The 14,537-nt window shown below is 45.5% G+C and overlaps 1 protein-coding gene and 1 pseudogene across 1 annotated transcript; one reads left to right on the forward strand and one right to left on the reverse strand.

Moving 5' to 3' along the window:
* Window positions 1-525: 525 nt before the first annotated feature.
* LOC135817737 (aflatoxin B1 aldehyde reductase member 2-like) lies at window positions 526-9,377 on the reverse strand. Its single transcript, XM_065330977.1, has 11 exons — window positions 9,102-9,377; window positions 7,363-7,424; window positions 6,077-6,140; window positions 5,753-5,792; window positions 4,039-4,185; window positions 3,570-3,619; window positions 3,181-3,260; window positions 2,753-2,908; window positions 1,727-1,875; window positions 1,172-1,252; window positions 526-951 (listed from the first exon to the last, which is right to left on the reverse strand). The coding sequence occupies exons 1-11, from the start codon at window positions 9,159-9,161 to the stop codon at window positions 884-886; spliced, it is 957 nt and encodes a 318-aa protein (XP_065187049.1). The 5' UTR covers window positions 9,162-9,377; the 3' UTR covers window positions 526-883.
* A 112-nt stretch (window positions 9,378-9,489) lies between these two features.
* On the forward strand, window positions 9,490-14,062 carry LOC135817755 (methionine-R-sulfoxide reductase B1-A-like; annotated as a pseudogene).
* Window positions 14,063-14,537: the final 475 nt, after the last annotated feature.

The raw sequence follows: 14,537 nt of genomic DNA on the forward strand, positions 1-14,537 counted from the left end.
CAGGGCTAGAATTCTGCTTCATTTTCAGTGTGTGTTTCACTCCTGGGGTGGATTGTGCCCAAACCTTCGATGAATATTTCAGACACTTACCACCACCGAGATCATGATTGACTACATGTACTTGTTGCAAGTTATGTTACATACGTGTACATTTAGAGAGAGAGAGAGAGAGAGAGAGAGAGAGAGAGAGAGAGAGAGAGAGAGAGAGAGAGAGAGAGAGAGAGAGAGAGAGAGAGAGAGAGAGAGAGAGAGAGAGAGAGAGAGAGAGAGAGAGGAAGCGCGCTGGAGACGTACTAGCTTGGGAAGTAAAGTAAAGTAAATTATCGTCTCTGTTTCCGAGGGAACTCACGACAGCGCTGCTAACACCCGGAAAGTCCAGATGCAGAAGCAGCACGTAACGGTGGGGTTGAGGGGATAAGTCTCACAACCACTGGCACAAGTGCCGGAAACCAGGGAAGGGGTAGTAAAATACCGGTACTTTACTACTCCCTGCTTATCACACAGACACAATCACATCAGTACATGTTCAGTTTAACTGTTGTATTTGTCAGTGGACTTCCGAATGCCAGCATTCAATAGCTCGAAGGTAATCTAAAAATTAAAATGTAAGCAGTTTGCAAAGCAACGCTATGAATTGAAAGGGTAGAGTTGTAAAATAGAACAAAAGCAAGCGTAGCACTAAGGTGGTAGCAAACTATCTTTTTCAAGAAGTAAGACATGGCAAAACAGCTACAAAGGGCAGGTGATGGCCAAAGGCAATTCAAACTCTCAACGGCACACCACTAACTTACAATGAGCATCATCCGGTAGCAGACGAGGGAAAAAAACTAGAGGTTATGCATGCGCTCACACAAGAGCGGTGCTTGGAGTGGACGGCAACGGCTCACCGGAAATAGATCTCACACTCTGGTGCGGTCATCTTCCATGCCTTCTCGAATGCCTCAACCACAGCTGCACAGTGGACACCGTCAACAGTCACAACAATGCAAAGCGAATGAAATTAGCCTGTCTTCCTCACCACCGAAAACCTGGACAGAAACTACACTCGGAAGAGAAAGCAGTGCAAAGCACTCGATTGGACTGTGTAGCAGCACGTACAGTTTTCAAGGCCGCACTCTCAAACACATATTCGATATTTCAAGAGGTGGATACTAGCAAGAAACTGGCTTACCTGGTTCAAGAGGTCCCTTCTCAGTGGCAGCCATATTTTGGGTCAAATGTCCCATGTTGGATGCACCGAGAATAACACCATCTGCAGGCAAAATGATAAGAAGAGAGACATCCAAATGATTGTACTCAGCCTTCGATCTAAACACTGTCTCTGACGAGTGCTGCAGCAGTGTTCATCACATAGAAGAAGGATACACGGGGAGGGGGTACTCCGGCTGCTAACTTCAGCATGCTCTAGCACTGACCCGGCTTGAGCCATGCTGAACAAAGTGGGTTTGGATTAAGTCCAATAAGGGAAATACAGCAGAGCAGAAGTGGACCGCACAGCAGAAGTGGTATGAACAAAGCAGGTCTGCGGCTGGGGTGCCGGGCTTACACAGTGCACGTGAACGAATGCATGGCCACAGCAGACAACATGCAGATCTGTAACCAGTTTCTGTCAACATTCTGATTCATTCATCAATCAGGTATGCCTCTGACCACTATTACTCTACTAGGAATACAGCAGCAATAAAATCTTCAAAATTATTCCAGTGTCTGTTTTAAAAATACCAACCATTGTTTGCAGCCGCTAACTGTGAGTGGTGGTACATCCATCGCAGGGAGACTTCGGTAAGGGACGCATCATTGCCGGCAGTCGCCATAGCATCTCGGATACAGTCCAGAGCGTCAAAGTAGACTTTCTTCCAGAAGCGATTGCGATACCTTTTGAAAGTATATGAGGAGGAGAAATTACACCATCATGATATTAACGTTATCATGACCCAGTCAGGTGTACCTAGAAGAAAAGGCTCATGCATAAGGGCGCGTTCAGACTACCGATAAAAAGTGACAGATTGGGAAAGTCGCCAAGGTGATTTGATCACGTGACGTTACTGGCACGTTACCGGTGGGAAAGTTTTACTGCCGCGGCTGCTGCGGCAGTAAACTTTTACCGGCAGTAAAAAAGTGCTCAGGCTGCATGCGCGCTGGGAAAAAAGGGAAAATCCCTTGTCAGTGCCGCGGTGAGAGCTGAAAACTTCACGGTAACGTTAGTTTGTCATCGGTAGTGTGAATGTCCTTCACGGTTTATCGGCATTCACGGTTTGACGGGGTTCACGGTAGTCTGAACACGCCCTAAAGACAGGTGGTTCCCAAGACAGATCAGAGTGTATGTGGATTGAATTGACGCATGAAAACGGCAACACTCATGTTGATAACCCTCGCACACAACAGCTGATCAGTGTCACTGGCATGCCTTCACGGCATGTCAGTGCTATACAAAAGCACATAGGATGCCTATATAAATGCCTACTGTGAAAGCCATTATTCTAACGGGGGCGCGTATGTGATATTTCCTAAAATTGACTTGTTTACGTGTACCAAAGGTAACGATTCTCACTCTTTTCTCAAGGCTCAACAGCAACAGTATTGTATCAATTTCTGCATAACGATTTATATTTTAATTTACAGTATAAATGAATAGGTTGCAGGCAATCTGCTGAGTTACAGAGTACATAAATGCCTATATAAATGCACATACACGTGAGCCAATGTGAGACACACAGTAGTTTAAAGTGAATAAGCAAGACACTGCACTTACGTCTGCGACCAAGAGTTGCCAAAGAAGCGGCTATTGGGAATGTCCTCGTCCTCGTACTTGTACTTCCCAGTCATCAGACCTCCGGCGAGCGGGTTGTAAGCGTAGAATCGAATTCCCAGGCGTCGCAGAGCAGGAAGCAGTTCCTTCTCAATGTCCCTAAGCAAGAGGTGACGACATTTCAGAAACATGCTCATGAGAACACGATGCCATGAAGCATGCGCTATGGGATCTTACCCATATTAGGTCATACAGTATAACGCTTTGATGACAGCTCTTTCTTTAAGGAACAACATTTTGACTCAATAGGCATTGGAGTTGATGGGAATACTTTACACCAGAACATATTGATACTGCACAACATACTGTAATTATTAGCGTGCTACCGGCACAACAAAATAGAGGACCCAATGCAGGCTACGAATCCCTACCGAGTGAAAGCGTTGTACATGCCCTGGTAGAGAGTTGGCAGTACATAGCCATTAGCTTTGCAGATGTAGTAGATCTCCACCTAATGACGGGGATCCACAACAGTGACAGGCAACAGCAATCAACAGGTGAAGCAATCAAGCAAACCAAAAGCCAATAAAATCCATCCAAAATGTCATAAACTGGGCTAAGTACTTCGTAGGACAGTACTAAATGTCTTGCAGTGCCTACTGCTTATACGTCGCAAGGCAACACATGAAAATTACCATAATTAATTATCAAGAAACCATCACAAACACCAAAAGCACATTCCATACGTCACAGCCAGAAGCAATATTTAAGACGGCGTTCAGTACATTCATGTTCCGTTAGCCTACCAGCCCATACTAACCACTTGCCAGGCAGCATAGTTTGACAGTGCTAGCTCCTTGAACTTTCCAGCTGCAGGCACATAGACATATGATCTTGTCTGCATGTGTTGAGTACAAACATCACATCTCCTCCCCTGAGTGTGTGTGGGCGTGAGCATGATGCCTCGCATGATAGAGAGAATTCGTGGACAATGCCAGAGCGCTGGTATGAAACTCTGCAGTGTGCTTGCAACTGCAGAGTTCCTACGGATGCGCACAACTCAGCCTTAAGTCCTACACGAGTTCCTATAATGCAATCATGCATGTCGACAAATAAACAATGCTTACAGCACAATTCGTCCTTGTTACTGTATGAAACTTGTGTTTCCAAAACGACTGTTCAAATAAACTATGGCACAGTAATGCGCGAAAGCTGCACACAAAGCAATTGATGTGATGCCTTCCTCGAACAAGAAAGCGACTAAAGAATGATGCTGGCAAAATCGTCACCTTTGTAGAATTCTTGTACGACTGCAAGTGTATCCTCGATGGGCGTCTTGTGGTCCGGAGCATGCAGATACAGGATATCCACAGAGTCAGAGCGCAGGCGCTCCAAGCAGGTAGTGAATTGCTTCTTGACTCCCTCCGCTGTAAGACCTATATATAGCACACAATGTAATGCCAAGCACTGTGTGAACATTAGAGTTACAAAAGGTATGAATGCCACAGACATCACCACGCAACATGTCGTTAACTCCACACCAACAGCTTGATTCACAGTACATGAGCCCGAGCGCGCTAAAACATGACCACGGCTTTTTTTGAAAAAGTCGAGATAATCGCGATTTGAATTCCGCGGTAAAAAATACGAAGTGCAGTGCAACGCGAGTCGCTGTTGTTGTTCTCCTCGGTCGACAGGACTGTTCCGGATGCAATTCTTTGTTGCAAGTAAGTTTATTTGTTAGAGTTTGTATTCCATGTTGCGCTGAGTCGCCTAAAACTGATCGTCATCGATGTATCGACAGAAGAGCCTAGTAGTAGTAATGTACTGCGGAGCGGAAGAAGACGACATCATCGCACTCCATGCGCAGGATAAAATATTTTGAGGATTCGAGTCGGAAACAGAAGGAAGACGATGATGGCTACAGCGACGAGTCATTTGAGGGCGACACTTTCATCGAGCGTAAAAAGAATTGATGCTGGTAGTCCCACGATCTGCAGTGACGAGGAATTCTACTCTGATGACAACCTGGCAAGCGATTGGCATCGACACTGACTTGGGAGGTGAGTCGGCCGATGATTTGGCCAGCATGGACATCGCTGCACATATCCGGGACAATGCCAGTCACGATTGGTTGCAAGTGCAAAAACAATCACTGGACTCTGCTGCTCCCTCAACTTGCTCAAGTCGATAATTTGAGTACCCTTATGCGGAACATCGCTAGCATGAGCAGTAGGCAGCGAAAGCAATACTCTCTGGCGAGCGGAGAAAACCATGTGCAGATGGGCTTTGGTGTGGGGAATATGAGTGCGACGTCTAGTATGTTGAGGAACACTATGTGCAGCAGTGCATACTGTATATCTGAAAGTACAGGTGGAGTGTGATGGAGAGGACATGGAGTGCCAACTTCTTCGGCCATCTACAGATGTTGACCGTGTTTTCGCTGGCGGTTCTCCAGTGGTGCTCCAAACAGGAGGTATTTCGGACACCCAGCTCAGCTGCCTATAGACAATTTGGATGTGGCTGAGTACCTGTCAGCTCATGCTATAAGACCCTGGACAGAAGAACTGACCCGGAAAGGATGAACCAAGGGGCATATCAATTGTGTGCAAAAATGACAATCCCATTGCTGTACATAGAATTTCACCATTTCAACAATGCTGCATATAATACCATTGTAGCAACACTTAGACATGTCGGATCAATCCAAAACTTTCAGACAGTGAACATTAGGTGTGTTAGATCATTTTTGAACAAAAACTGAAAATCGAATTTTTGGTCTGTGGGCATATTTTGGCGTGCTCTGGCTCATATCATGGATTTCCACACATGTGCTTGTAGTGTAATGCACTACTGATGGTTACTGCAGGATTCAGAGAGTTCTTTTTTCGCCATGCACTGCCAATTCGAAGCAGCGTGACGGGCTTGTAGACATAGGGATCATAACAGAAGAAGACTAAAAAAATGTCTTCTTAAAAGCATGCAGCACAAGAATGGCCTCACCTTCCGGTCCCCAGGGATTGACTTTGGTTGCCACAGAGACCTGGGATTTTTAAAATAACACAAGTCACAAGTCGAGCTCGGCTAGGCATCACAAACACCTATTCCACCAAGCAATACGGGTAGCTGCAAAAACAATGTACAACAGTGAACTTCACCACATTACAGGTCTGTGCGTGTATACATGGACAGGAAGCGATAAAAAAATGCATCCGCTTGCCGCTAAAGGCCTGTGTGCTGCTGTTGACACTCCATGCATGTGCAGCTGGCAGTGAAGGAGAGAGCAGTCTTCCACTCTGTTATCAAAACGTCACTCGAAGTACTGACCTTGTTCGGGTCATGTGAAATTGGCATGTCGCCGATGAATTCCTCCGACTTTCCACCGCTATACCTGCATGCAGTATTTACAAAACAAAACAAAAACGGGGCATTGCAAGGGTGTGGCAGCTGATCAGGTTAGGGCCAGAGGTATAAAAAGTTGGCCATATTAAATACAGGAGAGCATCGATTATCCGGACGATCGATTATCCGGACGATCGATTATCCGGACGATCGATTATCCTGAATGGCGTGGACGCTGCCTGCATGCCCGTCACTGCATGGGAGAACCACTAGAACATGATCCTGTATGCATTTTTCGATGATGCAACTGTATCACGTGCATGTAAGAGCCCAATACAGGCCATGTATCGTTGACTCTCTCACTACAGGAACATTTCCCTCATCCGAACCCCATCTGAATGGCGTCTGCCCTTGAAGGGTTTGGATAACCGGTGCTTTACTGTATGAAAAGTCCAAATTAGTAGATCACAGAGCTAACCAGTTGTTGGCAGCAGCGGCAGGATGGCATCTAAAATGCTAAGGCACTTCAAGGAACGATCGAAATTGCTCCTGCAGTGTATTCGGATTATAGGCTGAAAATACTTCCAGCATGTTGCAAGCAGAAAGCTACTACAGTCGACCTACCCTTATAACGATAACCTCTATAACGATATTACCCTTATAACGATATTTTTCTGCCAAACCAAATCACTCCATTGACTTGTGTATACAATGCCTTACCTCTATAACAATATTGCTATAACGATATTACCCCTATAACGATATAAAATGGGCTGACCAATCGACATTTTCCATTTGATAACAATATCTAGCAGGGAATATGTAGAGCCTACTATCCAGGTAGGGCAAGCTTCACTTGATAAGTCGTTGGGACATGACGAAATGCAATGGGACACCAGTGGGTACCTTGCTGTGCACATAATGTGCATGTATGTCAGTTTTTATGCTATGGAGAGTGTAAAAAATGAACAAAATCCATGCATTATGACGTATGTGTATGAAATGAACCAGTTACCCCTATAACAATATTACCCTTATAACAATATTTCTTGGTGTGGCGCAAATATCGTTATAAGGGTAGGTCGACTGTACGTGTATGTGTAATTGAATCCCAGTCATGAAATCTTGCCTTGCATGTCACAATAAATCCCCATTCTAGTACGATCAGGTGCTCAGTGTGCAGTGTTCAGGTACATGTACATGTACATGGGAACTACCACTACGGTTAGTACTAGTACAGTCATGTACACATGTGAGGCAACCAGACGTACATGTAAGCAGTGTCCAGCTCCTTATGACCAGCGTTGACGAAGAACTGGGTCATCTCCAAGCTCTGCAGAAAGATGTGAAAAAGCAATACCCCATCAGCACACGGCAAGTCCTATCTGCGTTGACATGACGTCTAAAGCCAAACAGGTACCTCCAGTATTGCTTACTGGTAGTCCATTCTCACACCAAGGTACAAGTACAGCTGTAAATCGGCTTTCCAAAACCCCATGCGACTAACCCATGCTCGGAAAAGCGAATACTAGTAGCTCAGAGGCGATATGCTTAGGTTCTGCGAACGTGCTCAATACCTGATCCAGGCAGAGCGGCGTACACAAAGGCACACAATGAAAACCTAGTAGTTCAGATTCTCTTTCGACTGGGTACTGCACAAGATCCAGTGAACCAAATTGCAAGCTGAGCTCACACGCTTGGATAGGTGAAGTTTGGAAAAATCAAGTTTAATAGAACACGTGATTGCATGTCATGTCGGCGAAAGACCTCGTCAACACCATAAACAGTACTGTACTGTTTGTGTGCGGGCGTGTGTGTAGGGGATCTGAGCCAATATCTGTGTGTGATTTGCCAGGAACTTGCGATTCCGTGGCCACGTGGTTTGCGCAACGCATAGGTACTTTGCCTCCACACTGAAACATCTCTTATTGGGCCGCTTTAGATACGGGCACATCTCTCTGCTGGGTATCTTTCACACTCTAAAAAACTACCAGCCTGTGAAATCCACCCATTTTCATGAATGTACATTGACACAAATGTACATCGAATTCTTTTTTCGTTTTTTCATTATGAATCTATGACGCACGGTAAATGAGCTCTCCCGAGTTACGGGTAAATCTGAGATACGGGCGGTGCCCAGTCCCACGGCGCCATAACAGACGTTTGAGCGGACAAAGTAGCAATTGCTACTTCAAAGTACCGTAAAGTCTTGTATTGAATAGAAGCCGCCCTCGAATAGAAGCCGCAATTTTGGGCGCATCAAATTACACATACCGTATTATCTCTAATATAAGCACGGTCCTTTATTTTTTTCAATGTACCTCCGCCCCGTGCTATTAATGGAGACGTTCCTTTATTGGAGACTGTTCCATTATTATTTCGACCTCATTTCAGAGGTTGGTGCACCGCGCGCGATCGCGCGACTGACCATGATAACATGTACATGTGTCATGCAATGTGCGTACATATACTACCGTACGGTGTCCTTTATTGGAGGCCCGGGTGGTTTTCAGAGCACTTCACAGTGTGCTTATAATGGAGACAGAGCACTTTATTTTTTGAATGCCGCCCCAAGGTGTTCTATTATTGGAGACGTGCTATTATTGGAGACTGTGCTTATATTAGAGATAATACGGTAAGCCTGGTTTTAGTGTTGACATACATAGAAATACCTATCTTGTATACAAGCCTGCAAAATTTCACCAAGAAAGTCATAGAAGCTGCGGCTTTTATACAAGACTTTACTTTGTAGTACTTTGTAATTGTTGCCCGCACATTCTTTTCTTTTGAGGTAACTGGGCGATCATTTGGAGAAGTAACTGAGGTTGTCTATCACTAGTTGCACTGTGCCTGTGTTCTGTCTTATGTGCACAGATATTGACTGATAATACATGTGCTGGATGCAATTCGTATCTACTACGTAGTACTATTTTCCTTTTTTTTCTATTATTATTAATTTTAAAGAAGGATGCAAAGTAGACATTTATTACTTGTAGGATTATGCACCAACCTCGGCCATTGTAGCCCTCCTCCCAAACTCCATTGTTCCAAGAATAGTACGAACAGCCATGGCTAAGGCTAATGCGTTGGGTGTGTACGTGTGGAGAACGGGTAGAAGACCAATCTGAGTAGAAGAGTAAACTAACTAAATACTTCACAATCACTTCAAAGTACTACAGCCGAGTCTGAAAATCCAAACTCTGGTTCAGTCCACTGTTTTGTGTTTATGTGGAGTGAAGTCTCTTTGGCCGCCAAACACTCGACGTCACCACGTGTCTAGCTCGGCCATGCAGTAGTACGAGAACTGCAGAAATCTATCCAAATAAAACAGCAATCCCTGATTCAAATCAACTCCGTCAAGTGCCTCCTCGACTCTCGAGCCTCGTCCTCGACGAGGAACGCATGCAGCCCAGACATCGATCGTCTCGACGATCGAGTGACCACTGGTGACCACAGCCAGCTGACTCACCAACGTCAGCTCCATTTTACCCAGGCCCAGGGTCAGGGAGTAGCATTATGTACGGTATCCCCGTAGATCATACGCGGTACGACGCACTACACCGAGATTTCACTTGTCCTCAGCTTGCTCCAACGACGTTACGTGCAACGACGTTACGTGCAACACTCAAGAAGGTTTTGGAGAAAACAGTGTTCGTTCCGGACAATCTGGTCGTCGATCTGATAAAGCTGTTCGTGGAGTGGGTGCGTTGGATTGGTCATCATGTCGTTTTGCTCTTTCTCCCAAGGGGAGAAATACCGTGATCACTTCAAAGCTGGTGAGTGATGATGTCGATAACTAAGTTACTCCAAACTTCAAAGCATACTAGAATCAGAGCTGCAAAATAGTCTCTACTTGCGGCTACCCACTTACTTCTGTCGTTGGGCAAGAGAGGATGAGGGAGTTTTTCTCGACAACTTTTGATACTTCATGATCACAGCAGCTATTTGTACTGTCTGTCACTCTGTGCATGCACGTACGTAGCTACAGTTTTCTCCCCAAAAATTATTTTCAGGTGATTCCTTCCGGGCACAGCACAGTCTTGTATTATACTGTACGTGTACTTCCATGGCGCACGGCCATCTTATTCCAGACAGGGGGCCTAAGCTAAGATTTAGAAGCGTTACACCAAGCTTTTCTTTCCCACGCACCTCAGGACGGTATAACAAAGTTGCACAAGGATGCTACATGTCATCTAGCTGCACTACACATTTTCGTTGTGCATGTGCACGAATCAAAATGAATGAAATACAGCTGTAGCTGCACAAGGCATAAAAATTAACGGTTGCCACTTGTTGCTTGGATGAGGTGTACTATAACATGTACCGTACTGGATTGCTATCTGTTTGTGTAATTTCGGCGTATGCTTGCAGTTTTGCGTTGTCCCCATGGCCCACAGAATAACGCGGACAAAATCCTAAAATTATGCGCATACTTTAATATGCGGGCGAAAACAGGCCATTAGGCGGCAAATATTTATTTTATTTATTTATTACAGCATCTCATAGCACAGTGAGAACACCGGCCAATACAAAGAGAGAGGGTGTTAGCCAACCACGGCAAGGAAGGGAGAAGGGGAAGAGAAGAAAAAAGGAACCGGCATGGATAAGTAGTGATTGCAACAAAATTAGAAACACAAAATCAAAGTCAAGGCGCGACAAGGCTCTTAAAAAGGCGGAGGGAAGAAAGGTCCTTAGCTTTTTGGGGAAGTGCCAGCCACGCAGAGTACGCAGTGAAAAAGGGAGAGTGAAGTAGAAAGGAGGACTTAGGTTTCGGAAGGGAAAGGGAGTTTCTCGTGCTACGGGAAGAAAACCAGTTGAAACAGTGGAGGTAAAGTGGACACAGATTGAGTTTGAGAGAATGGATAAGGGTGACAAGATGTGAATTACGTCTCTTAGACAAAGGGGTAGTGTCAGCAAGGGCATAAAGGGTGGAAGATGGGAGCATGCGGGGTTTTCGGAGGAGGATTTAGAGAAATTTTTGTGGTGAATTTCGAGCTTGGCAGCACAGGTTGTGGAAATTCCAGCCCAAGCAGTATCTGCATAATCAAAAATGGGGCGTAGGTAAGCTGAGTAAAAGAGGAGTTTACAAGAGATTGGGAGATGGTAACAGTGAGAAGAGAGGATTCCTAAAGATGAACTTGATCGTATACATATGTAATCGATGTGGGGTTCCCATGAAAGATTAGAGTCAATGAAAATGCCAAGATGCTTATGGCTGGAGACTACGTCTATAGGCCGGGGGAAAGTGGGATGGAGGAGGGGCGGAACATCGGGCTGAGAAGGAAAGAGCATGATTTTAGTTTTAGACAGATTTGGCGATAACCGCCAAGACGACATCCAGGAAATTACTCTTTGAATCCTGTTAGCTAGGTTACTCATCAGGCCAGTGATGTTAGGAGATGCCCGGAGGGGCGTTGTGTCGTCTGCGAACAGTGATGTGCCCGGGGCAGCTGCGGGCAGATCATTGACGTATAAGATAAAAAGAAGGGGGCCGAGGATGAAACCCTGGGGAACTCCGGATAGTACTGTTGTGTCGGCTGAGGACGTCCCATGTACCGTGACGTACTGCGTTCGCCCAGTTAGGTAAGATGTCAGCCATAGCAGGGGATTGCCGTCTACAGTAAATGATCCACGAAGCTTGGCCAAGAGCCCCCGGTGCCAGACGGTATCGAAGGCCTTGGCAAGATCGAAAAAACAGATCCCGACTAGATCTCCAGCATCCCGATGTTGACACACTAATTGCACCAGGCGCGTCAGCTGGAGGGTGGTAGAATCGCCTCTGTGAAATCCGGACTGAGCTGAACTCAAACGTGCCGAGACATGACAGTACAATTGGTCGTAGAAGACACGCTCACAGAGTTTGGAAACACAGGACAGTAGAGATATCGGACGGTAGTTTGATGCTTCGTGGCGGGACCCTTTCTTGTAGATCGGTATAACATTAGCTGTTTTCCATGCGGTACAATGCAGTCGTTATGCACGAGTTCTCTGTCATTTGTACAGCTTTAGCATTCAGTTTCATGCAAGTATACAACTTTGTCGTACAAACTCATGCGCCAGTACGCGGTACGACTTTGTAGTACATTTTCAACATCATGTACTATTTTCTTGTACATTTCCATGAATAACGCGGGTTTTATGCAAAATCTCTCGAAAACGCGGATGAAAGCCAATAACGCGGAAAATTGCGCGTCGCGGTATCCTGTGGGGACAGCTTATGTGTCGCTGGACAATGTAATATATTATATTGCCAGTATGGTATGCTGAGAAACAGAAGATAACAGAAGAGTCCTGGTGGTGGCAGTCAAATTTTTCTTCAGACTTTTCCCTTTTCCATTCCCTCAACTATTGAATAACAGAAGATATGGTTAGCTTTACGATGTTCTATTTCCATGGTACTCCTACCCAGTAAATAAAAAAAACAGCTCGTGGTATCGTTTGGACCTTATCTGGGTCAATACAATCATGTGGTTTGCACGTGGACGTCGCGGTGGCTGGGGCGGTACAGCTTTGTAGAGGCCGTTTTGACTCCATCACTGAAGCTCTTTTCAAAATAAGGATGAAATTTGAGATTGTTTCTTGGTGTTGTACGGTAAAAAATGAATGGAAAAATTCACACATAAACATGAATGAAGAATGGTATGCATTCCATGCTATCCAGGGTGATTTGCCCTGCCTTTGAGCTTCCCACACCCAGGGCATTATAGCCTCTGTCAGAGTTGTGTGCAGACAGCCCAGTTGTTGCTATTGTTGCTGGTGTGCTGATGTTGCTTTGGGGTAATATTAGTTGCCATGCCTGTCCCTTACTGAGTGCAACCCGACTAATTGTTTCTTTACTCACACACATACACACCAGTGTAGATGCTGGTCTCAATCTTTGCCGCTCTTGATCCGTCTGTGTTCATGTGCTCTGCCATGGTGTCTCACTGTCCTTGCTTGCTCAGGCGTTTACGTGTGCAGCAAGTGCTCCCATCCGCTCTTCTCCGGCGCGAAGAAGTTTGAGCACTCGTCACCATGGCCAGCATTCACAGAGACCGTGCAGAGTGACAGTGTAACAAAGACACCGGAGGGCAGTGCCTACAAGGTGCGCTGCGGCAAGTGCAACAACGGCCTGGGACACGAGTTTCTTCGCGACGGACCCAAGGGAGCGTCGCGCTTTTGAATATTCAGCGACTCCTTGAAATTTGTCGAGGATGCCTCCAGCGGCTCTGCAAAGAGCTAAGTGTATGTAACTACCTTTGAGCGCATGGCCTTAGAGTGCGGGCTTAGTGAGTGGTGGCGTTGTCGAATGACGATGCTTCACCCAACTCTTTTTCAAAGGAGAGTGAAGCGATCTGATAACTCTGCTGTCGCCCCTCATTCTGACTGGCTCTTCGTGGCGTGCGCTCCCTTTTCTGTATAGCTTCATGTGTTTAAACATACTCAAAACCTCTCTCGCTCGCTCCTCTCTCTCTCTCTCTCTCTCTCTCTCTCTCTCTCTCTCTCTCTCTCTCTCTCTCTCTCTCTCTCTCTCTCTCTCTCTCTCTCTCTCTCTCTCTTCCATTTTCTGTCTACATACTTGCTCTCGGTTGCCGTGCAAACTGCTTTGTTTGTGATTTGCTCTTATCCGGTGCTTGCATATGTGTAGTTGTTAGAAAGTTGTGATCCAGGCAGATCACAGGGAATTATCTATCTTAGTTTGTCTTCACCTGACTAGTTTGTTCATTCATTTTACTTTCAAACTACATTGATCAGTACTAATGTTATTCTCACATACATGTATGTTAGAATTTTGACGACTTTCCGCGACAATGATTTCTCAGCGCTGCAAAGCTCTTTTTATTTTCGTTGCTCTGTGCACAAACCCATTACATGTACTGTCGTAGCTATTTTTAAGCCATGCGCCTTTATCAATGTGTTGCGCTTTTAATCGACTCAATCTGTCATCTACAGAATCACCTGCAACCCAATAATGTTGCCCTTTCAAGGAGACTCGTATTTCGTTATTGATTTGGGCCCAAGACGTAAGGGATGAGTCAGTTTGAGCACTGTGGCAAGGTACGTTCGGGCCTGGTTTAAATTTGGCTTTGGAAAATTTAGTTTTCATTGGTGTGAGGTTTGGCCTCATTTCCTCTGTGCTGCGCTGATGAGTCCACAAAGGACGAAACAGTTCTGTCCGCAGATTGAGTAATAATGATTACACGTGTATGTTCAGCAGGGACTACTACACTGCTCCCTGCTGTACTGTAACACCAAGAGTACTGCTCCCTGATGTATGCGGCTGCTAGCTACTGTACTGCACAAGTCCACTGACCATCATTATGCAGATAGATGACCTGGGATCAGGGATTCGTATTTTTGGTTTATGACTCCCTGCCTGGAATCCTGTCTGGTCCTTGTCAAGTTGTGAAGAACATGTGATTGCATGTTGCGGCAATGGTTACGATCAAGCGTGTTTATAAACTCT

This window comes from Sycon ciliatum, chromosome 1, assembly GCF_964019385.1.
Source record: "Sycon ciliatum chromosome 1, ocSycCili1.1, whole genome shotgun sequence".
Lineage (NCBI taxonomy): Eukaryota > Metazoa > Porifera > Calcarea > Leucosolenida > Sycettidae > Sycon > Sycon ciliatum.

What these genes read in the sequence shown, in the direction of transcription:
- LOC135817737 (XM_065330977.1), bottom strand. Translation starts at nt 9,161, where the DNA reads ATGGCTGTTCGTACTATTCTTGGAACAATGGAGTTTGGGAGGAGGGCT. An exon ending in ACTATGCTGCCTGGCAAGTG is followed by an intron (nt 3,261 to 3,569) that starts GTTAGTATGGGC and finishes CCCCGTCATTAG; the next exon opens with GTGGAGATCTACTACATCTG. An exon ending in GGCAACTCTTGGTCGCAGAC is followed by an intron (nt 1,876 to 2,752) that starts GTAAGTGCAGTG and finishes TACTTTCAAAAG; the next exon opens with GTATCGCAATCGCTTCTGGA.